The sequence below is a fragment of the Aquarana catesbeiana genome, linkage group LG09 (genome assembly GCF_042186555.1).
Source record: "Aquarana catesbeiana isolate 2022-GZ linkage group LG09, ASM4218655v1, whole genome shotgun sequence".
Lineage (NCBI taxonomy): Eukaryota > Metazoa > Chordata > Amphibia > Anura > Ranidae > Aquarana > Aquarana catesbeiana.
Genome location: NC_133332.1, coordinates 240,403,293 through 240,428,052, shown reverse-complemented (window position 1 = coordinate 240,428,052; position 24,760 = coordinate 240,403,293). Strand labels below are relative to the sequence as shown.

Sequence of the window (24,760 nt, the reverse complement as noted above, 5' to 3'; positions counted from 1 at the left end):
CTGGAGGTAGTCTTTAACCTGAGCATAGCCCTAAAGGTAACATTAACCTTAAACATATCTTTTTAAAGTTAACCTAATTTCTAACTGTAATGTATTTTCACAGCAAACATAATACTATCACAACTCTAACAGCAATATAACATCTACATTTGCCAAAGATTTCTCACATATTGGTTACATATTGGGGTTGTTTTACCAAAACTGGAGAGTGCAGAATCTGGTGCAGCTGTGCATGGTAGCCAATCAGCTTCTAACATCAGCTTGTTCAATTAAGGTTTGACAATAAAATCTGGAAGCTGATTGGTTTCTATGCAGAGCTGCACCATATTTTGCATAATCAAGTTTAGTAAATCAACCCCATTGCTACAGTAAAAGAAGACCATTACACACACGTGGTTGTCAGGAAACTTTTTATAAAATATTTCTCAGGAAAAATGTACACATAAGAAAGTGTATTTATGTGTCCTCTTCATGACCCACAGACTTTAAAAAAGGCAAGGACTAGACTGCCTAGATATCTAGTTTTTGGTTCTGGGTGAACATTTTGGTAGAAAGGACCAGTCCCACCACAGCTTTCTGTCTGAAACAACCTCAAAAGCCTCCCAGTGACACAAGTTTGGCTGGGTGAGTTGTGGAGCAGTGGAATTACCAAGGGCACAAAAATGGTTCTGAATATGTCTAGTGCTCCAAAGCAATCCGCCATTTTGATACTACCCTGTCTGGCTATAGCCTTGAGAGGGTTTTTGGAGAGATCATAGTCTGTGTTGCTCTTTTTTAGCTCAGAGCTGATGTGACACCAGAAAACAGGTGCGGCCTGTAGGTGATGGGAGGAGGCGAGTGAGGCATTCTGGGGGGAGTAATCAGATGATGCGGAGGGGTGCCAGGCATCAGGTGTCCCAAAGGAGGCATCTGACCAGGTACCATGATGGGTGAAAATGGGTACATTGTTTGCTCCTCTGGGGTCATCTTGTGATTCTCATAGACACCATCTTGCGCCTGTTGCTTCTTCTTCTTGGACTTGCTGCCCACTTTGCGGTTTCTGGTCTGGATTCCATCCTTCTTCATTGCCAGGGGGCGATTCACCTGCAACAAAATGTTGAAGTCAAGAAGCTGCATCACTTAGCAACATCAAATAACATTCCTTTAGAATGTAAACCAGTAAAAAGGCTAATAGTTTATTTTCTTTAAAGGATCACTCCACCAAAAACTGACAATTTAGATTCCAGCACTGAAAGTAAAGTTTTATTGTGAATAGGTTCGTCACAGCTAAAACTGCCTTGGAATATTGGGTCTGAGTGATGATGCAGCAAGCCAATTAGAAGATGTGCTGCATGTGGGGATGAGCTACAAACCCAGAATTGTCTGGTATGGGTACTGGGGTGGACCCTATGCCATTTGTTACTTTCTTTTTCTTTTTCGCATTGGGTAGCCCTTAGAATTCATACCAGACCTGAAGGGCCTGGTATGAGTTATGGGAGAACCCCCATGCCAAATATGTATAGCCAAAACCTTTTTTTTCTTTAGTTTTGGATAGAACATGGAAGAAGAGCCCTGTCAGATGTTTTAGTTTTCTGCTGTTTTTGAATTGTTTGGGAGTTTTCCATTCACTTCCTGCCTCAGAAAAACAACAGGAAGTTAGAAGAAATCTCCTAAAGTGAGACGAGGTTCACACTGAGGAATGGAGCAGCTCACAGCAGGGGTCCGGGGCGTCTCCATTCACCATTTCAGGTCTGATTTCAGCCCGAATTTTTGGCTGAATTTGGACTTAAAACGGACCAGAAAACGCACAGGACTCCTGTGCAGTTCGCACCGGAGCCACTCCGGAGATGTGAGAACTGGCTCCATTGAGAGACGGTCACAATCTCCTGACATGCAAATTGGATGCAAGGAGACCCGAATCCAATTTGCAATAGTGTGAACCCAGCCTCAGACAGTTGTTTCTTAAACTGGTGTCCTCATAGGAAAATTTCCTACCACCTCTTGTTCTGAGAAAACTCTATAATGTTGGATCACTTTATACTTCTGTGGCAATGGTCACCAGTGCAATCAGAAGGATGAATATTCTCTGAGAGGACACAAACAGCAATAAAAACCTGACAGAGGGCCTAACCCTTCTTCAATATATCCAAAACAAAAAAAAATGTTTTTGTCTTTACATTTATTTTAAACATACACTAAAATGTATATTGCTGGAACAACTAAGAACAGCAATTATAACACAAAATAGTACTAAATTGTAACTAAGCACTAAATTTGTATCTACAGCAAATGTGTTTTTTTTTGGGTTTTTTTCTTTAAGTTATGGATAGAGTAGGGAATTAACTTCTGTCAGTTCTTTCTTGCTGTCAGTGTTCCCACTGGTTAGATTTGCCCTTGCTATTTGTCGTGGTGACCACTTGTCACTGTGAGAGGTGATGGGAAATCCCAAATTTGTCACTTTGTCACGTCCTGTTGTTTTTCCAGAAAAGGAAGCCAAGAAAAATCTCATCAATGGAACACAGGCAACAAAAAAGAACCTGACAAGTTATAACCCTTTTCACTCTATCCAAAATTAGAAAGAAAAGTTTGGGCTATACTGTAAAGTTTTATTCAGCTTATTAAAATTGAAGGTAATAAAAGTTCTTGGGCAGGGGGGAACAATTTCCTGCATGAAACAGAATTTTTTTTCCAGTACCCAATGAATATATATATATATATATATATATATATATATATATATACAGAAAAAAAATAGTACATAAACGTGTAGATTTTAATGTGGCCCCCAGAAAAGTGTTGCTTGGGGCATGTGACTCCTTTCCCTTGAAGGTGAACATTGTTTCTCGTTGAATTTTTAGATTCTTACATTGTGCAGTTTGTAGTACAGCCCGCAGGCATTGCACACCGGGTCTCCATTGGCATTTCGTCTCCACAGCGTGGTGGTGCTCGTGTGACAGTTGCTGCATTGGGTTCCAGCTCTCTTGCTAACAATCTGCAAAGTACGAATTGGTCTTTATAAATACAACATATTTTAAGTAATTATCCTAACCAACCGTTCACTCTTGCAATTGTAGCACACTTGTCCCTAGAATAGGGCTACAGGTAAATTTAGTTATGCTGGGTGGTAGCCAGCCTGGCTAATTTGTAGTGTTTAGTGGTTAAAGTGGTTGTAAAGTCAGGATGATAAAACACTGCCATCCCCTCTGTTTTATCAAGAGCTATAGCACTATGGGGGTTATTTACGAAAGGCAAATCCACCTTTAATCCACTTGGAAGTGCAGTCCCTGTAGATCTGAGGGGAAGATCTGAAATGAGGGGAAGCTCTGCTGATTTTATCATCCAATCATGTGCAAACTAAAATGTTGTTTTTTTATTTTCCTTTCATGTTAACCTCAGATCTATAGCGACTGCACTTGAAAGTGCTTTTTTAGTGCACTTATAGTGCAAAGTGGATTTATCCCTTCGTAAATAACCCCCTATGTGTCCGTTTTTAACAATTCTAATTGTAAGTACCTTATCTCACAGAAATAACTTGTTGTCAGTGTCTTTCCTCTGCTCGGAAAAAGAATGCATAGGGAGGGGCTGAGATAACCCTCTGACATCAGCGGCCAGCAGAGGAATGTCATGTGACCGACATGAGATAAGGAATTTATGATTAGAGTTTTAAAAGAACAGACACCTAGTAGTTAGGATCTTGATAAAACAGAGGGGATGCAAGTTTTTTTCAAAGGTATTTCAAGTGACAAGGAAGAGCAGTAGGGGGGAGGGACTGGAGGAGATCGCTCTCACACATAGGCATCGGAACTAACAGGCTAGGAGGGAGAGGGAGAGATAGAGAGGAGAGAGCAGACAGCGTGATGAAGCACGTAATCTGACCACGGAATCCTGGATCAGGAGCCATGATTATCGTGGTCAGCAGAGACAGGGGGACACAGGCAGGATTAGCCAGGTATTTCACATCATACAAAGGGACAAATTACATGGCACAGGCACTGTTCTATTTAACATGCTTTAAAGGAGCAGGATATATATATATATATATATATATATATATATATATATATATATATATATATATATATATATATATATATACAGTATATATATATATATATATATATATATATATATATATTGGGGGGTTTACAAACGCTTTAACTGATTTCTGTTCCAGTTCTATTCAATTGTGGCTTCTCCCTTTTGTCAGTAGGTGGCACTGTTGCCTTTGACATTAGAGTAATGAGCTACAGTATACTCAAGTTATGGATAAACATACTTTTGCCAGCCAATCATATTTGCTGCGATGCATGCTGGGAAAAGCTATTTAATGGCAAGAAGTCAGGTGATCAGGGTCAGTCTTCCCGCCCAGGGCTTCGGCCTGGGTGGATGTTTGTACAATTCCTGGCTGCTAGGCCTGAAGCCTGAGGCCTATCCAGGTGGCTGCCGGCTGCTAGGCCTGTCTGAGGCCTATCCGGATGTTCAAGTTTATGCAGAGAAAAGCCTGCCAAAGACCTGGAAACTGTTCTAGAGGGATGGAACTTTAAGGAAGCACCAGAGGTGACCCTTCATGTAGCTGGAGGCTATAAAGTGGCTGGGAGGACTCCAAGAAAGAACTCATTTAAGGGAATCAGTGTATGAAGTTGTGAGTAAAGTTCCGTTACTAGAGGAGACAGCTTGTCCTACAAAGTACAGATGTGCTGTTTCAGTTTAAAGGCCTGTACTACTGTCTGCCTAGTCTCACCTATTTTTGTTTAAGGAGTCTGCCAATCTGCCTGTTGCTGATCATTATTAAGGGTGTCCTGTGCCCTATCCCCTCTCTTCCACAATTTTCTTGTTCAAGAAATAAACTTCACTCTTGATTAAAGCATAAAAGTGACCGGTGCCCAATTTTTTGCTTGTTCATCACCCACCATGCCCACAAACCTGCACCCTGAGAATGTATGTCAGCCATCCCTACACCCAGTAGTCACCATTGGGCTCCTGGAAAATAGGGGTAGGTGCTACACAATAAATTAGTGAAAGGTAAAACTGGTCCTGCCCTAATATATCTCAAGCCTCCCTATTAGTTGCCAAGACTCCTCATCACTAGGGTAATCAATAGGGTGGCTTGGCATAAGGGGGCTAAGCTCGGCTTTTACAGAAAAAGTTTAGATATGAATAATACCATTTGTCTATTAGATTGTAAGCTCCTTGAGGGTAGGGACTGATGTGAATGTACAATGTATATGTAAAGCGCTGCGTAAATTGACGGCGCTATATAAGTACCTGAAATAAATAAAATAAAATATATATCCAATGATCCACTAGAGTGTGAAAATAGTAGTATGTCTGTGTTCAGTTCCCTCTAGTGCATTCTGCACAGGATCATATCAGTGAGAACGTTAGTTTGGCAAAGCACTGGTATGCTGGGGATGAAAGAACACCTCCCTGGCCTGCCAAGGTCCCAGACATTAGTTAGCATGGCTTTTTATCAGCTGGAATAGATCAGATTTGTGGGAGCCGTTGGTAGACAAGCTGTCACTTGTAAACACAGAAGCCAAAGCAGGGAGCAGAGGGCCTGAGCCTGAGGTGACTTGGTAGTTAACCTTTACTAAAAAAACTGCCTATGCAGATAAGAGGCATCTGTACATAAAACAAACTGTGCATCTCTAACTAAAGTTGAATAATGCCCTTGCTATAGGTATAGGCCATTTACAGTACATACCTCATGAAGTCTGGCTGGAAAACTCCCAGGGCATTGCTAGGATGTTGCTAAGTGAAGCTTAGTCATTACTAGTCACCTCCACCATCACAGGAGTGAGCTCTCAAATGCTGAGCTCAGAGCTACTGTATCATGGAAGAGAAAGAGGGTGTGAGGGGGTTTTAATCAGAGAAAAAGCTCATTCTTGTGGTGGGGTGAGCAGTATGAATAGGTCTCACTTAGCAACATTCTAGTAACATCCAGTCGGGTCCAATCATGAGGTACATAAATGGTCTACAGTACACCTATAGCAAGGGCAGTATTCAACTTTAGTAAAAACTGAACAGCTTGTTTTTATCTACAGAAATCTCTTACCTTATGTTTTTTTTTTTTTTTTTGGTAAAGTTGAACTAACCCTTTAACCACTTAAGGACTGGAAGATTTTCCCCCTCAATGACCAGGCCATTTTTTTCAATATGGCACTGCGTCGCTTTAACTGACAATTGCACGTGTCGTGCATTGCTTTACCCAAACAAAATTGACGTCCTTTTTTTCCCACAAATAGAGCTTTCTATTTGTGGTATTTGATCACCTCTGTGTTTTTTTTTATTTTTTGTGCTATAAACAAAAAAATAACGACAATTTTGAAAAAAAAAACAAAATTTTTTACTTTTTGCTATAATAAATATCCAAAAAAAAAACCCCAAAAAACAAATTTCTTAATCAGTTTAGGTCAGTATGTATTTCTCTATATATTTTTGGTAAAAAAACATCGCCATAAGCGTATATTGATTGGTTTACGCAAAAGTTATAGCATCTACAAAATAGGGGATATATTTATGACATTTTTATTATTATTTTTTTTTTACTGGTAATGGCGGTGATTAGCAGTACTGCGACCTTGCGGCGGACAGAACGGACACTTTTTTGTGACCAGTGACATTTATACAGCGATCAGAGCTAAAGATAGCCACTGATTACTGTATAAATGTCACTGGCAGGGAAGGGGTTAACACTATGGGGCGATCAAGGGGTTATGTGTTCCTTAGGGAGGTGGGGGGAGTGTACTGACTGGAAGTCGAGAGAGAGATTGCTGTTCCTGATCACTAGGAACAGACAATCTCTCTCTACTTCCCCTGTCAGAACGGGCATCTGTCTGTTTACACTGACAGATCCCCGTTCTTGCTTTCTGAGGAATGACCGTGGGTGGCCGGCAGACATCGCGGCTGCCAGCCACGCGCATCGGCTCCAGGGTCGTGCGGCGGGCGCTCACCCCCTATACCCCTTAAAGCGGCCGCCGTACAGCTACAGCAATTTGCTCAGGAGAGCCAACCTGCCCCCGTATAATGACGGCGGGAGGTGAGCAAGTAGATAAAGTATATGCTATTGACAGCTTGGTGTCAGATACAACAACAAACCTTCAGAGGTCTAGTGGCATCCCTGCCTTGACGGGTCAGGGCTGGTTTGATGGCAAAAGGGGGTCCTGCTTAATAGTAGATGGGTGATCACAATGTTATGGCTGATCGTGTGAAAAAATCTACTATATTTTTCAAGGAAATAAAGGGTAGATTTTGAATTCTAAGTGGAATTCCAGCACTTACAGTTGTCTCTTAGTCCCCTCTGCAAACTCCCCAAAATACATGTTGAGCTGCCAGTAAAGTCCACCTGGTGCAGCTTCCTTTGATAGGATAATAGGACAGTAACAACCGGTGGTGGCCTGTCCATAGGGGGCGCATGGGCCCCACCCCTATCCATCTATCCATGCATCCTTCCCCCTAATCTACATGCGGGGTGCCGGACGCATGGAGTTCAATGTTTTCATTTTTTTGAAGCACGTGATTAGAGGCGGAGGGCGCCACATTCCCGTACGTCTCCCACGCGCGCGGGGGGGGGGTTCCGCCGCATTCCTGTCCATCTCCCAGGTGGGGGGGCTGGCAATTGGTTCGTCCCCCAAAATATTGAACAGCCACTGGTAACAATGCTGCACTGCTCCTGAATTCAGAGCAAAGTTGCCACCCTCTTGTAGGCTGTTCCAGCTTACACTACAGTGGGATAAGAAGATGATTCAGGAGGCTTTGCTATCAGCATTGCCACTCCTAAATCACAAGCCTGTAGCTTGCCAATCAGAACCTGGCTGCACCTAGCCCTGCCCACTGCTTTCTGCATTGACAGGCCCAACCCTCCCACTGTGAGCTGCAGTGTCTGGGAAGGGCAGCATGTGAGACACAAATAAATGAGGATTTGGATTAGTCAGGGAGGGTAAAGGAAGCTTTTTTTTACTTTCTGAGTCTCGTGCATCACATAGTAACTAAATTTGGGACCTGTTTCGATTGGCATACAGGAGCCTTTAGATGAAATTTTTAACCCTGCAAAGCAGGTACTGTAAGTAAAACTAAAATGCCAGAGCCTACTGCCCAATAATACATACCAGGCGTTTCTTGGGTCGAATCAGTGGGCGGTTCTGTCCATTCATTTTGTGATAAAGCCCGCAGGCATTGCACAGATAATGGCCACTAATATCCCGTCTCCATAGTGGGGTCACTGTAGCACCACAATTCACACACTCGCGATCCTCTGCAGACAAAAGGCATGCATCAGTTGCCGGCTTAATATAACTGGATGCTTGTTATCTAAAGGCACCCTTAAATTGTGCCTATGCATCTAAACTCATGTCAATTGTGCTCCTCTGCTTTGTAGCAATAGATAGTAACTGAAGTTGTTGAAGATACAATTTCTGAAAAAATTGCGCTTTCAACACTCTTCAGTACTAGTGACAGTGCTGGGACAAGGTCTTCTAGAGCCCAGGGTGAATATGCCAAACTTCAACCCCCCCCCAAGATGTATGAGCATTATGGGGTTGATTTACTAAAGGGAAAAAGATTGTGCACTTTGCAAAGTTGCTCTAGAGCTTAGTAAATAAGCAGAAACTCTGCTGACTTCCATCATCCAATCACGTGCAAGCAAAAATGCTTTTTTTTTAAATTTTACTTTGCATGTGATTGGGCACTCTTTGCAAAGCGAAGCCTTAGCTCATTTACTAAGCTCTGGAGCAGCTGCACTTGCAGAGGGCAACTGCACTTTGCAAAGTACACATATTTGCCTTTAGTAAATCAATCCCACAGTGTTAGGGGTAGATGGGGTGTTGAGGGCAAGGGGGCTTTGTGAAATCTGGAAGCGTGCAGCCCACCTTAGCACCGCCTTTAGGCACTTATTTGGCTAGTGCAAGCTAACAGGAGTCCTTTCATGTGCCGCGGGTTCTTCCGGAAAAACGGCATCCTCTGCATCCCTTAAGACGTTTCTGGACCCTGCGTGTCTATGCCAGCCACCGCTGCAGGTGCTATGCCAAACATGACATCCTTGGCATCCCTCTAGTTGTGAGCATTCATAGCCGCAAGTTACCAATTTTTTGTGTCGAGCCGCATGCATAGCCCTTGCGGGCATGGCCACGGGTTGGACACCCCTGTTGTAAAGGATAAAGGTTTTTTACCTTAAAGCGGAGGTAAACTCTTCCATTTAACAGTTTAAAAAAACAGTTACATTTCAGGCATGTGCTGGGAATGTAACTGTCCCATTGGTTGTGCTCTCACCCAGACTGTCAAACTAATCAATGGCTGGTGTCATAACTGTTCACGTGTGCAACATCATGGCAGTTGTAAATTAAAGGGGCCAAGATGGCAGCTTCCTTGGCTGAAAACGATAGGAGGGTTTACTTCCACTTTAATGCATTCTCTACATTAAGGTAAAAAATCTTTTAGGTGCAGCTCCCCCCCCCCCCAATACTTACCTGAGCCTGATCTCGATCCAGCACTGTGCCTGAGAGCAGTGGCCTTTCTCTCACGCTCTCCCACCACACTGAACTAAATGAAAGCAGTGGGAGCCATAGGCTCCTGCTGCTGTCAGTCAAATCCAGTGACAAATCAGTGGGGGCGGGGGCAGCGCTGTGCCGCACTGTGTGTGTCAATAGACATACGCAGTGCAGCTTGGGGTTGAGCCTGCACGAGTGCACCCCCAGCAAGTGGCTTGCTAGGGGGGTAGTCAACAGGGGGAGGAGCCAGAAGCGCCGGCAAGGGGGGCCCCAGAAGAAGAGGATCAGGGCAGCTCTGTGCAAAACCATTACACAGAACAGGTAAGTATAACATGTTTGTTTATATATATATATATATATATATATATATTTTTTTTTTTTTTTTTTACAAAAATCATTCTAAGAGCCAGATAATCACCAGCTCTGCCTCAACTCTGTACCTATTTATTTGAGAGCCCTGGTCCAGAAACCCCTTCTCTCTAACTTCCTGCTCCTTTTTTTTTTGCATTACTTGTTATTCGTTACCCCATTAGCGCTACTGTAAAATATAGACATTTTGCGACATAGTAGAGCTTTTTACCACAGATGACACATACTAAATGGCGTACTGGTTTTTAGTTTCTCTTGGGGAAGCTATGTGGATTTTCATTAAAACTGCATGTAGAGAAATGTACCATTTTATGGTATATTTGGATCCATTTCTCCACTTCTAATGACCTCAAAGAGATTTTATCATGTGATGGTGGTTCAGTGACTGTGTCATCTCAGTCATCCAATGGTATGGAATAGAGACTCCTTCAGCAATTTATTAAACCTCTCTTGACAGTTGGCTTCAGTGCCACCCCCTGTTTGGTAGCTCTCTTGTCTTTCTTATTATTATTTTAGTCCTCAAGATCCGTTCCTGTTCTGATCTTCTCTCTGTGTCTTTTAATTTTTTCCCTTCTCTTTGGACCACTTAGTGGTCATCCTCCTTTTTCTATTCTTCTTTTTCTTATCTCTCTTTCTCTCTTATATTTTACTGTGCCACATCACCTTTTGCTATTAAAGGCCTTGGCATTACTTATTCTACCACGTATACTGTACTTCCCAGATAGGTTGGCATATAAGCAATATGCCAACCTAACTGGGAAGTATATGTTCTAACCAGTCATTTTTCTGCTCTTAATTGTGTAATATGCAAATTAAGACCGGGCGTCATGTTCCTTTTTCTTAACTTGAACTTTCCTTATTCTTATGCTTCCTTGTTATTTTGTAAAACAATAAAGATATATTTGCCTCTAAAACTGCAGTATGTAACATCTATTGTATGACACCACCATTTTAGGAGCTAGGACCCTAAGATTTTTTTTTTCTTTCGGACCAGTTAGACCCTAATTGAGCACTGCTATTGTATCCCCCATCCTTTTTAATCATTTTCTAATCCCTTACTGGATGGTGTAGGTGTGTATATGGGTGGTATGGTTACCTGATGTTTGGAATATGCTATTGTTGTAATTTTGCACTGTTCCTATGTATCCCATTGGAGATAAAGCCTGACTTCCAGGACTCCTTGGCTCCAGGGTAAGAAGGTCATTACTCAAGGGGCTCATCCTTTCTGTCTTGAGAGTCTCCAGGAATTTGGGGCTCCCATCACGCTCAGTTGGAGGAACAGGGCTCAGCAGGAAGGGAGCAGTAGAGTATAATGCAGAGGAGGGAAGCGGAGCCAAGTGGGAAGCCCCCGATGCATAGAGTGGGAATGCACCAGGACTTCTTCCATATGCAGCCAAGCTGTGTACAATTCCTGAGCTGCTTTCTGGCCAGTGAGAGGGGAATGTCTGGAGCACTGAAAGGCAAAAAGACAATAAATCAAAGCAACATTTAAAGTGGCTATTTCCTAAAGTGTATGCAGAGGCAATTTTTTTTTTTAATTTTGGATAGAGTGTATAAGGGTTAGACCCTCTGTTACATTTTTATAACTGTCTGTGCCCCTGCTGAGGAAATTCACCCTTCTTTTTGCCCTGATCATTATCAAAAAGACAAAAATCAAGGGAAGAGCCAAACTGCCCTGTTTACACTGGCACTAAAAAAACAGGCTAAACCAGAAACCCTAAAAAAGCACACACTAATATAGGATTTTTAAGGTATCACACCAAATTTGTTTTTTAAAATGTAATCAATTTTATTCAAAACATTCTATTAAAAAAATGCCTGTTTTTTAGTCTTAACTCTTTAAAAAAGAGGTTGGGAGAGAGGGAATGAAAAGTTATGTGCTTCCCCTATCTACTGGATTTACTGGAACCACATCCTTTGAAATTGATACATCATAAACCAGAAACCCTAAAGAAAGACACACTAGTATAGGATTTTTAAGGTACCACACCAAAAAATATTAACATGTCGTACTTTATTCAAAACATTCTACAAAAAATTTGTTAAAAACAACACCTCAGAGTTAAGACTAAAAAAACAGGCATTGGGATGCATTTTTGCCACTCCTCAAACACCTAGTAAAGCAGACTGCAGTGGATATTATGGACAGCAGACAGAGCTGATCACATTTGTAAGACACATAGCGACTGCGTTGCTTCGTGTCGCTGGCAAGCAAAAAAGAAGCTACTGTACATGTCAAGTCTGGGAAGGGTTTGTCAAATTTAAGTCTATGGTAATGTGCTGTAAATGCCCTTGTAGATATACAGAGCATTTGACAAGCGTTTATCAAATATCATTGGGGTGGAAAAAAATGTTCCCCCTAATAAAAAAAAAAAAAAATCACTTGGGGGGGCTTCTGGGGTGAATTTTTAACGTGTCAAAAATAACACTAAAAGCACGTTGGTTCACGTTAGTGTCAGTGTTAGATTTTTTTACAAATGTGAACTTAGCTTTAGAGTTGTCACCAGTAAAATGCTAAGATGGGAGTTCCCACCCCCACAGAAGAGAGATTTCCTCCAATGTCTTGTTGTGTCTCCAAGACACAGATGGATAAAGGTAACTCTGCCTAGGGGGACACAGATGGCAAACTATAACCTGGGGTTTTAAACCCTTCCCTACTGTATCTAACCAAAAAAAAAAGTTTTGGTCATACATGGAAAATGTTACATAACATCCAAACAGTAAATTTAGAAGTACATTTAGGCCTTGTTCATGTGGGTGTAAAGAACAGGCATTGGCTTTGCATTGATAGCTTTCCAAAACCAATGCATCTTCTTTATATTACTAGCAAACAGCTATTGCTTTGCATTGCATCACATTGATTTAGATCTTGCCTTCAATGTACATATGGCTGGCAGCTTGCAAACCTTCAAGTCATTGTAAGGTCACAGCAAATGTGTTCTAAATGCTCCTAGATATTTGTCACGCGTATTTTGCTCTATCCTTTGGACTCTATCCTTATTCCCTCCCAAAAAACAGGCATTCCGAGAGATTCAGAAGTAGAGAGCCAAGAGGTACAATAACAGCTTGGCCAAAAGTATCTACCTGGAGAATGGCGGTATGCTGCTCCTGCTCGGGAGGTCACTGCTCCTCCATAATGTGATGGGCTACCTTCACTGCCACCCAAGTTGTAGAAGTAGTCGGGTTCTTCATTGCTGTGGTTCATCGTCGTGTCGGAGAACTGAGATAGAGGTTCCTGGCTGGTCAGGGGTGTGAAATCCATGACTGTGCCCTTGACAGGAATTTCCAATTTCCGAATACCTAGAAATGTTTAGAAATGTTAATCGTTTAACAGGCAGCCCTGGAGGGAAGTTGTGTTCCAGTTTTGTTGAACCAAGGATTATAAAAAGCTGTCTTTGTCTCAGAACATGTATTTAGATAACACCAAAAGTATTGGGATGCCTGCCTTTACAGGCACATGAACTTTAATGGCATCCCAGTATTAGTCTGTAGGGTTCATTATTGAGTTGACCCACACATTGCAGCTATAACAGCTCTTCTGGGAAGGCTGTCCACAAGGTTTAGGAGTGTGTCTATGGGAATGTTTGACCATTCTTCCAAAAACACAGGTGAGACTGGTGAGCTCATCTCTCTGTCACTTTGCTCCCACCTCCTAACAGGATGCCTCTTGCTAGCACATAAGCACTAGAGCAGAGCTAATTGACTCCCTTGTGAAATACTTCCAGTCTGAGAAAGTTTTGTAGTAGGGTGAAAAAATTCAAATTCAGGTACATACACTGCTAACGTTTAACAATATACATTTGATGATGTATTCATAAATACAGATCTGCATTTATGTGTGCCTGGAATTCAGCAATAACCAGTAACTTTCCCAGAATTCACCCTGTTTCTATCTGCTTCTGTTCCCCAAAGACTGATGTTCATTTTTCTAACCATGGTTTATTGGTGCATCTTGTGTCTCTTTTAAAGTCTATTGTTGAGACTTTCTCTTTCATAATGTTGAAACATTGCATGGCGCAGTACAGAACCTCAATGTCACAGTCTTTGCTGGATGGCACAAAGGTCACAACTAAGCTGTTCATCTTTCTCTTTAAAGCTTCCTTTGCCTTGTAGCATGTATAATGTAGACCAACAGTGTGAATGAAAAGATTTTGTTTTATTTTGTTTCAAACCAAGATAGTGTGAAGCGCAAAACCCCCTTAAAGTGGTCGAAGCCCCTTATATATACCCAGTGAAGTCACTGGCCTCAGGTGATACACAGAGAGGAAACAAATCCTTCTACATAATTTGTACCTGTGTATCCACAGCCCGTCTCTCTTTTACAGCCTTCTAAACACACATTTCACAGCATCTATAAGCTCCAGGAGGCAAGGGGCGGAGATCTGATGTCACGCACTGCACAGCACAGAGAGGAGATCTGAGTGTAATCTGAGACCTGAGCGGAGGGAGGGGGCACACCCCCTATACACAGTCTCATAGGGAAACATGCACAGCTGAGGCTGTCAGTCAACTTTTGTGTGCTGAAGGGTGTGCAGGGCCATCCCCTGGTATTCTGGGCATAACCTGTCAGAAGAGAGTCATGCAGATAACAGAGGGAGGTGAGAGCCACACTAGGTGCTTTGGATTGAGGCAACTACACACTATAGAAGGATATGCTTTGTTCATTTTTGATTGCATGGGTTTACAACCACTTTAAGCCTAGATAGCTCAAAGGGAATAATGTGAAAAACTCTTATGGTTCATCCTTTAACTGTCCTACCTAGTGAGTTAGTGACCTTTAGCTGTTTTGCTGTCAAGTTTGTATTGCATTGTCCCTATTTAGGAGACTTCTCATTATCCACTGTCATCAGTGGGTAAGGACAAGAAGCAAGGGAAGAATCTCTCAGACAGGGGTTGCTTTATTAAAACTAGAGAGGGCAAAATCAGGTGTAGTTGTGCATGTTGGCCAATCAACTTCTAACCTCAGCTTGTTCAATTAAGCTTTGACAATAAAACCTGGAAACTGATTGGTTTCTATGCAGAGCTGCACCAGATTTTGCACTCTCCAGTTTTAGTAAATCAACCCCCGAGGCCCAGTTCACACTGGTGCGACATATTTTGGGAGCACATGTCGAATGACGTGTACAAATCAATGGTTCCCTATGAGAGCTGTCTTAACTGGTTCAACACAAGTCGGTCTGACTTTAGAAAATATTCCTGCACTACTTTGGTCCGACTTTGGTCTGTTTTCAGCCCATTCAATATCATTGAAGTCAGAACAAGGTTGAATTCTCGTCCTAACCATTGGACTTGTGACATCAGACATGGTGATTACAGCAGCAGGATAGGAATTTATGTCACACTGGGATTGTTTTGATTGGTCAAAGGACAAGTCAGACTATCTCAAAGTCGGAGCAAAATCGTATCCTGTTCATTCAAGTCTGATGGAAGTAGGACCGATGTAGGAACAATGTAGGACCTATGTTGCAGGGCAAAGTAGGATGACAGTTGTACAACCATCATGTCGTACCAGTGTGAACCCGGCCTTAGTCTCATTTTTGTAGACTTGAGAACAACTAGAATCTGTCTGGTGTTCAGTTCTGGCCCTTTTCCATGCTATCCATACCTTGAAAATATACACTCTGCCCATGAGAAGCATTCAAGCTGCACGGTTCAGTCAACACCAGCACTCAGAAAAACACCCCTATTGCTTTTTACTACATCACTCTGCCCTAAACGGAAGCAAACGGCAAAGTCTGGCCCAATCCAGGTGCTGCAGGCCCATTGATCTTTATTGTTCCCTCCAGTACTCCCCCTTTTGGCTTTGAAAAATCTTTTCACTTTGTTGAGTGAACAGTGCAGAGACTCGCAGCTTTTAAAATAAAAGGTTGGTGGTAGCAGAAACCATATTTTTGTTATGAGATTTCTCCTTTAATGTCAAGCTTTAGAGGGTGTATGGCACATACTAAGCCTACAGTCTGTTCCCAACATTATCCTGTATGTCCGCTGTCCATGGTGCTGAACAGTCCTAAAAGTGGGAATATACAGTACAGTATAATGGAAATAAAGTCCCACTACACATAGCTTACAAGCTGTTATTGATAAAGAGCATTTATTAACCTTCATGGATACTAATGTAAAAGTTTCAGGTCCTTATCAAACCTCAGTATATATAAAAAATGGATTTTGGAATAATGGAAATGCAAAATAATGCCTTATGCCGCGTACACACGGTCGGACTTTTCATCTACAAAAGTCCAACGGACGCCGACGGACTAAAGCTGGCTGGTAATCCGATCGTGTGTGGGCTTCTCCGGACTTTCAGCAGACTTTTTCAGCCTCAAATCCGACGGACTTTAGATTTGAAACATGCTTCAAATCTTTACGTCGTAACTACGACGGACCCCGAAATCCGCTCGTCTGTGTGCTAGTCCGACGGACAAAAACCCATGCTAGGGCAGCTATTGGCTACTGGCTATGAACTTCCTTATTTTAGTCCGGTGTACGTCATCACGTACGAATCCGTCGGACTTTTGTGTGGTCGTGTGTAGGCAAGTCCGTTCGTTAGAAAGTCTGCTGCAAGTCCGCCGAAAGTCCGCCGGAAGTCCGCCGGAAGTCTGTCGGACAGGCTGTCGGACTTTTGTAGACGAAAAGTCCGACCGTGTGTACGCGGCATTAAAATTAGAATTTACAGAATTCACTAAATGCGAACCATTTTACACTTTTGCCTCTTTTTTGAGATATTGAAGCATCTAATGTGGAGCTCAGGGTCTGACAAAAACACACGCATTGCACCCACCACATTTTAACGCCGATTGACGGCACAGTTTACATAAAAAAAATAAGAGAACAGAATCCTTGGTATTAAGGTTTTCCACAGTTTACACCTTCTCAGCTGATATAGGTTGGGATAAAGGGGTAGCCAGGCACAGGACCTATTTCTTTCATTTCCTCCACATGTGTCTGACTCTTAGAAGCATGGGGATCCCATTTTTCCCCACAGGTTGATTGATTTTTTTCAGCATTTTGGCTAAGGTTATGTAATCCGATCATTTTAGATTTAAATAATTGTGAGCAGAGTTTTCCTATAGAATTTCCAAACCAAGTGTCCCATTTAAAGAAAACCTGGTCCCAATCCTAGTAACCCCCCCATTCTACAGTAAGCTCCATCAGAAGCCACATAAGCTTCAGTTTCCTTCCAGAATGTCCTAAAAGAACCAAAACCCACTGTCTTGTTCTGTATTAACCAATGCCTGGAGCTTTGAGCATTAACCTTCTGCCTCCTACCTACGGATTCTCACTATTATCAGATAAACATGATGGGTGGTATGACTAACAAGTAGCAAGACATAGCATGTAGACAGAGGAGGTACAGGGCTAAACCTTATGATCTTCAGTCAGGATTTACATATTAGAGTGCCCTACGATTCTGGGGTTCTGGGTGTTTTAAAAGAAATCTTCAACTGCCTGCTGCCAAGTAAAAGGGGCAATGTACTAGGATTACTGTTATGACAGGTACACCTTTTTATGTAAACCCACCAGCCATTTTCAACTACCGACTGTCACTCCTCAGTCCAGTTTACACCTCCTTTTTGGTGGTGTTTAGCTCTAAAGTCAGGCTTCTAGTATCAAAGAGAAACTAGATTTAGAGGGGTGCAAAATTTGGCATTTTCTGGCCAAAAATGATAACAGAAGGCATCTTATGTGACGTTTGCCCTTAGTTGGAACTTTTACCTTTTCGGATCTTAAAACTGCTGACAGGTCTACTTTAAATTTTTTTAGTACCCGTTTACGCATTATTATATTCTTCAAAATGTGTGTTATATAAAGTTTAATGGCAATGTGCCCAAAACACACATAAAGCATATGTAAAAGAGCAGTGCTGTGTGCTGCAACGTATGCATTGTCATGCATTCACGTGTGTTGCTGTGCATTAAACATACCATTTAAAATTAATGGGCTGAATCGCACCACAATGCATATGAAAACAGGGCAGGCTTTATATTTTCACAGTGCAATGCATAGGAAGCCATGCATTGCTTTAGCAAGGCTGTAATGTGCTAGACCCTTAATCCTTGCTAATTGCGGATTCTTGTGAGATCTCAGTACTACAGTTTGCAGGTCTGTACACCGACCACAGCAATCAGCCAAGAGGTAACTTTCCCCGATGGAGTTTTCATTTATTTTTTGTCATAGGATTTGCCGAATGGCAACAACTTTATAATGATTAGAACATTTTAATGGGTAACAGAAGCCAATAGATGGCACAATTTATCAAAATCCACCTCTAATTGAAATGTCAGTTATGATTGAGCTAGACATTTAAAACTGAATACTGGTACGGATTACAAACATCTGTTTTTTTTGTCCTATGATAAATCTGAACTGCTCTTTACTGAAGATATAACACATCATCCTCCCTGAGTAGGAGTCACAGGGTTATCAGATTGGTGGGTGGATGTTTCAGTTAAACTGATAAGTGAGGACTGGAACACAGCAACAGACTTACTGCTAGATACCGGTTTAGTAGAGTGATTTGAATGGGTCATGCAGAATGATTTAAATCCACTCTGATATGATTTGCTTTAGAGCAGTGTTTTTCAACCCTTTTTCAGGCAAGGCAACCTTTAGAATCGCAAACAATCTTGGGGCACACCAGTCTGAGGGCTCGTTCACACCAGGAGGTGCATTTGAGCACACTCGCTTTTTTGCGTATTCCCCTCCTAGCACAAGCCCACCCAAATCACCCTCCTAGCACAAACCCCCCACCCAAATCACCCTCCCAGCACAAACCCCCCCACCCAAATCACCCTCCCAGCACAAATTCCTCCCCCCTCCTAGCACAACCCCCCAAATACCCCCTCCTAATACAACTCCCCCCCCACCCAAATAACCCCCCCAGCACAACACCCCCCTCCTAGCACAACCTCACCAAACCCCCCTCCTAATACAACTCCCCCCACCCAAATCACCCTCCCAGCACAATCCCCCCCCTCCTAGCACAACCTCACCAAACCCCCCTCCTAATACAACTCCCCCCCTCCCAAATCACACTCCCAGCACACCCCCCCAGGCACAACCCCCTTAAAACCTTTCCTCATAGCACAAACCCCCCCCCCTACACACACACCTAAATCCCCCTCCCAGCACAAACCCCCACTAATCCCCCCTCCCAGCACAACCCCCCAAAATCACTCCTCCTAGCACAACCCCCAAAATCCCCCCTCCTTGCACAATCCCCCCTCCTAGCAAAACCTGCTCCCAAATCCCCCACATAGCACAACTAGCCACAAAATCCCCCCTACTAGTACATCCCCCCACCTGCTCACAAACCCCCCCGCATAGCACAATTACCCCCCAAATCCCCACTCTTCTGGTGCCCCCCCACCCCGCTCTCTGCTCCTCTCTGTACCCTTGCCGGCAAGTCCTTAGCAACTAACTGATAACGTCATTGGTTGGCAGGACATGGTCAGGCGGCCCATGGTCGGCTCAGCTTTCCCTTTTGCCGGTGTTCTGTCAAAAGAGCCAACTTGTCAAAATCTCCAACTATGTCACTTCTGGTGACTCTCCAGCAGCAGTAATTTCAGATTTCAATGACTTGGCTGTTTTCACTGGCAGTGTATACACTATGGTACACGATATAATGAGTGGACATTGTTAGTCCGCCTGCTAGTAAACAACAACATGGCCGCCTCCAAGGCGGCGACAACTTTTTTACTCCTTAGCCGGTGTTCTGTGAAAACAGCCAACTCGTGGAAATCTGCAATTAGTGCTGCTGGAGAGAAAGTGGAAGTGACGTAATTGGAGATTTTGACAGAAGACACCAACAAGAGTATAGAGAGGAGGGGGTACATACATAGCTCTCTGCCTCCTCTGTACACGGAAGTTAACCGTGCGGTCTCCCTCATGTAGGACAGGAGCTAACAGAGCATCGTCAGGTCAGGCTGTTGCCGAGGCACCCCAAAGGACTCCTCATGGCACCCGAGAAACACTGCTTAACGCCTCTTGTACACTGCAACTTGAAAAAGCTCAGTACAGCTTCTTTTTTTCTTAACTGAGCTAAAATACAACCCATTAATTGTAATGTGCCTATGCACACAGGCATGTAAACAAGCGCCATGCATTCTTCATTAAAAAAAAAAATAGAAAATCTGTTTTTTCTGATCAGTACTTCATGCTTCAAATGTGCGCAAATGACCATTTACATATTGTGCAGAACAAGTACACAAGAATAAGTTTTCGTGCATTTACACAAAAATTGTGCAAACACATATACGTGAAAATGCGCGCAAATACATAGAAAAAAATGTCTGAAAAAGTAGATGCTCAAACAGGAGTATCATATCAAGATGCCTTAGAGAGATCTAATCACAACAGGTCTTGTGCACAAATCTGAATATTATTTCTTTAGCATAACCATATAGGTTTAGCTGGAATGGAAGAGGTCACCTGAAGTCAGATATTAGTACTTTCCATGTGAAATGTTTGACCCGGAACACTGTAAACTTGGAGAATGGGAGACAGCATATGAATTTGGGTAGATATTAGGACAATTGGTGATCTCTGGCTCTCTGATAGCCGCTCCCATTACAGATCGGTTGTCTTTAAACATGATGTGATATTGTTTGGCAGCGGGCATTTTACACCTAAAATACCTTTTTTTTTACAAACAGAAGTAGGTATTTAAACAGTGAGATGGCCACCTGAATCCCCACTCTGAAAATTATGAACCTGTCTACTGAACCATTGTGATTGCTGTATTTTCTATCTTCCCATGATCCCAAGTTACATAGGGCAGGCGCTGTGTGGTCACACGACTATCCTGTAGGATCACAATCCTGCTAAACATCATGGCTGCTGTTGGAGCATTTATCTCGCTAAAGTAATTACAGGGATGTATACTGAGGAGCACCTGGTACAAAAGTTCATCTAATGCCCCGTACACACGATCTGACTTTCCGACAACAAATGTTGGATGTGAGCTTTTTGGCGGAAAGTCCGACCGTGTGTATGCTCCATCGGACCTTTGTTGTCGGACTTTTACGCCAGCAAATGTTGCCTAGCATGTTCTCAAATTTTCCATCAACTAATGTGTGTTGTCGGACTTTCCGCTCGTGTGTACACAAGTCCGTCAGACAAAAGTCCAAAGTACAAACATGCATGCTCGGAATCAATGCTCACCAAACAACTTCGAACAAAATTCAACGGTTTTGTTGTTGAAAAGTCCGATCGTGTGTACGGGGCATTACTTTGAAGACTTTTTAAAATATTTAAGGGTTAAGAGCATCTATTTTATTTTATTTATTTATTCAGGTACCGCCGTCAATTTACGCATTGCTTTACATATATATTATACATTCACATCAGTCCCTATACCCTCAAGGAGCTTACAATCTAAGGTCCCTAACTCACATTCATAACTATACTAAGGACAATTTAGACAGGATACAATTAGCCTACCAGCATGTCTTTGGAGTGTGGGAGGAAACCGGAGTACCCGGAGGAAACCCACGCAGACACAGGGAGAACATGCAAACTCCAGGCAGGTAGTGTCATGGTCGGGATTCGAACCAGCGACCCTTCTTACTGCTAGGCGAGAGTGCTACCCACTACACCACTGTGCCGCCCAACGCATTTCTGGGACGCATTTCAGGGGAAACAAGCCTCCAGCTTCAGGGCTTGAGTAGTCTCTGTTAATAAAATCACAACACAATGCACTAAGGGACCTGTGTTAAGACTTAAAGCAGAACGTCACCCAACAGGAGAAACTCCACTCTTCCTCCTCCCCCCCCTCCTTGTCTATATTTGGAACAGTTCTTTTTTTGGGGGGGGGGGGGGGGAGCAGGTACGTAGCTTTGACAGGTACACGCTCCCACTCAGATTACCTAGGCGATCAGAGCGGAAATCCTCCACTCCCTGCTTGCAGCCTTTTGGGACACGTCACAAGTCCCAGAAGTTTGCGGGTCCATTCACAAAATGTAGCGCGGCTCGCACATGTGCAGTGGGCAGCCAGCTGTGTGGCTGCAGGGAGTTAATATGCCGATGCCGGGGACTAAGGACCACTGGAAAAAACGGCTTGGGTGAGCACGGCACTGGATTCTGAGACAGGTGTGTGTCTTTTTATTGTAGCTATTGTACAGTTTTTGTAGCTGCTGGCTTTCAATTTTCAGAAATAGGGCTGGAGCTCCTCTTTAATAGGACAAAAATTGTCAGACTACAGGTGCTCCCATTACAGATAGGCTGTTTTTAAACATGGTGTGATACTGGTTCACAGTAGGCATTCTCCAACCAAAATACCCTTTTTTGACAAACAGAAGTAGAAATTTAATAGGGCCCCTTTCACATTGATATGTTTATACTCTGCAAGAAAAACGCAAGAAAAATGTTTCCCTTTAAATCCTTTGGGACTTTTCACACCATTGCACTGTGGGTACGGTGCGTTTTGAAAAGTCCTGCATGCTGCACCTATGGTGTGGTGCTGAAAACTGCACCAAAAATTCAGGTTCCCATTGAAATGAATAGAAATCGCTGCAAAATTGCGGCAAAAACGCACCTCCATTTGTGTTTTTGGTGCGCTTTTGAGTCACACCCACCAGAAACGTACAGGAAACGCATATGAAACACAGCAAAATCGCGGTAAAAACGCATATGTGTTTTTACCGCGATTTTGCTACAGAGCAGTGTGAAAGGTCCCTAAACAGTAAGATGGATTTCATTAGATCTAAATACAGTTGGCTGAGCAGTGTATAACAATATAAATCACCATAGAGATAGTTATTAACTTCTTTTCTTCTGGACCATCGTAGTTGCTGTCTTTACCTTCCTTCCCATGATCCCCAGTTACATGCAGCAAGCGCTATGTGGTCACATGATTATCCTGTAGGATCACAATCCTGCTAAACATCATGGCTGCTGCTGGAGTCTTTACTTTCCATAGTTCCTCGCCATAGTAACTATTTGGATGTATACAAAAAGTTCATCTCATTTTAAGGACTTTTTCAAACATTCATTGGTTAAGAACATCAAAAACAGCCAATCGCATTTCAGGAAAAACAAGCATCCTGTTTCTTCAGGGCTTGAGTAGTCAATGGTAATAAAATCATGACACAATATACTGAGGAACCTGGTTTAAGGCTTAACCTCCCTGGCGGTATGATTATTTCAGATTTTAGGTGCTGAAAGCAGTACGATTATTTTGCATGGAAATTTGGCGTTTTATATTGCAGGCATGTAATTCTTAGGAATAACACACTTAAATCTGTGCAAACAAGAGTCTAGTAGACATCCCGGGTACATACTTGCCAACTGTCCCGGATTTCCCGGGACATTCCCGGGACTTAGACGCCATTCCCGAATTTGTGGCGTCCCGGTAAATGTCCCGAGAAATCCGGTTCTTCACGATTTCACCGCCGCCGCCGCTCTCGGCGCTCCCGCCGCTCCCGCTGCTAGAGGTCCGCGGCCGGCAGAGACATTGTCTCCGCCGGCCGCCATTTTACTGAAGTTTAGGAAGACGGCTGGGGGGGGCTAGACGGAGCTCCTGCATCACCTCCCGCCTCGCTCCGCCTCGCCCCGCTCCGCCTCGCCCCGCCTACCCCCCGCCCCACTGCCAGTCTGATATGGAAAGGGGCGGGGGTTCTAGCCATGCGGAGGACACCTCTGAGGTAGGGGGGGGGCGCACCGCTGTGGGACTCCTGATGTGAGGGGGGGCTCCACCGGGGACACCTGATGTGAGGGGGGGCTCCACCGGGGACACCTGATGTGAGGGGGGGCTCCACCGGGGACACCTGATGTGAGGGGGGGCTCCACTGTGGACACCTAATGTGAGGGGGGCTCCACCGGGGACACCTGATGTGAGGGGGGCTCCACCGAGGACACCTGATTTGAGGGGGGGCTCCACCGGGGACACCTGATGTGAGGGGGGGCTCCACCGGGGACACCTGATGTGAGGGGGGGCTCCATCGGGGACACCTGATGTGAGGGGGAGCTCCGCCGGGGACACCTGATGTGAGGGGGGCTCCGCCGGGGACACCTGGTGCTTTGCGCGCCGCACTTGTATATTTTCTTAAGACACGCCTACAAACGAATGCCCCGCCCCCTAATTATTGTACGGCTCCACCTACAGCCACAAAAGTGTCCCACATTTTTTTTTACAGTGTTGGCAACTATGCGGGTATGATAAAGTTTGAAACGCAAAAATCATGAATGATAATATAATAACTAACTATAAATAATTATAACAAATAATAATATAATAATAATAATAATTATTCAATAATGCAATCAAATCAAAAACACTGAAATTTGCTCAGTTGCAGAATTGTCGCTGTCATTACTTTCAGTGTTTGATGACGAATTTCCCCACAAATCACTATCGCTCAATTCTGCAAGTGATTCTAATCTACTATCGCTGTTTTCTAGCTGGTCTAAAACTACTTTTGACGTAAAGGAACACTTTTTGGTTGCTATGGACAATCTCCAGTTTCCAGGCAGAAAGAACAGTATTTATAATATAAAAGTGCATGCAGGGCACTGGACAAAGCACTAGGGACAAAGGGGATGTGTAATTATTTTATAAAATACTGTAATCTGTAAGATTACAGTGTACTGTATGTATTGTTTGTGTACTGTATGTATAATCCAGATCCATCGACCCTAATCTCCTTTAAATTTCACCCCAGCTGATCAGGGGGGACCCGGGCACTCCCTGTCCAGTGAAGAGCAAGGAGGATTTTTGCTCCCGGGCCGTGATCGGCGCCGCTGTGCGCTCCCGCTTGACTAGGCCGAAGCTGCGGCCTTTCCTGACGGCCCGCGTGGTGGGCCGGGAGTCCCCTGGCGCGATCGCCCTTCCTCCTACAAACAACCGGCTGCCGTGGATTGCGGATGGGGGCAGGTGAGCTGACTCCGGACTCCAGATAGGCCGTGCTCTGGGCCTGGTCTCTCCTTTCCCC

General features: G+C 43.5%; 1 protein-coding gene across 1 annotated transcript in view; it reads right to left on the bottom strand.

Moving 5' to 3' along the window:
• Window positions 1-396: 396 nt before the first annotated feature.
• Window positions 397-24,760, bottom strand: part of GATA1 (GATA binding protein 1) — a 73,625-nt gene continuing 49,261 nt past the window's right edge. The window contains exons 2-6 of the mRNA XM_073600033.1: window positions 12,918-13,133; window positions 10,930-11,286; window positions 8,088-8,233; window positions 2,846-2,971; window positions 397-1,083 (exon numbers count right to left, since the gene is read on the bottom strand). Coding sequence (XP_073456134.1) covers window positions 775-1,083; window positions 2,846-2,971; window positions 8,088-8,233; window positions 10,930-11,286; window positions 12,918-13,095 — 1,116 coding nt within the window. The 5' untranslated portion in view covers window positions 13,096-13,133 and the 3' untranslated portion in view covers window positions 397-774. The remainder of the gene's footprint in view (window positions 1,084-2,845; window positions 2,972-8,087; window positions 8,234-10,929; window positions 11,287-12,917; window positions 13,134-24,760) is intronic.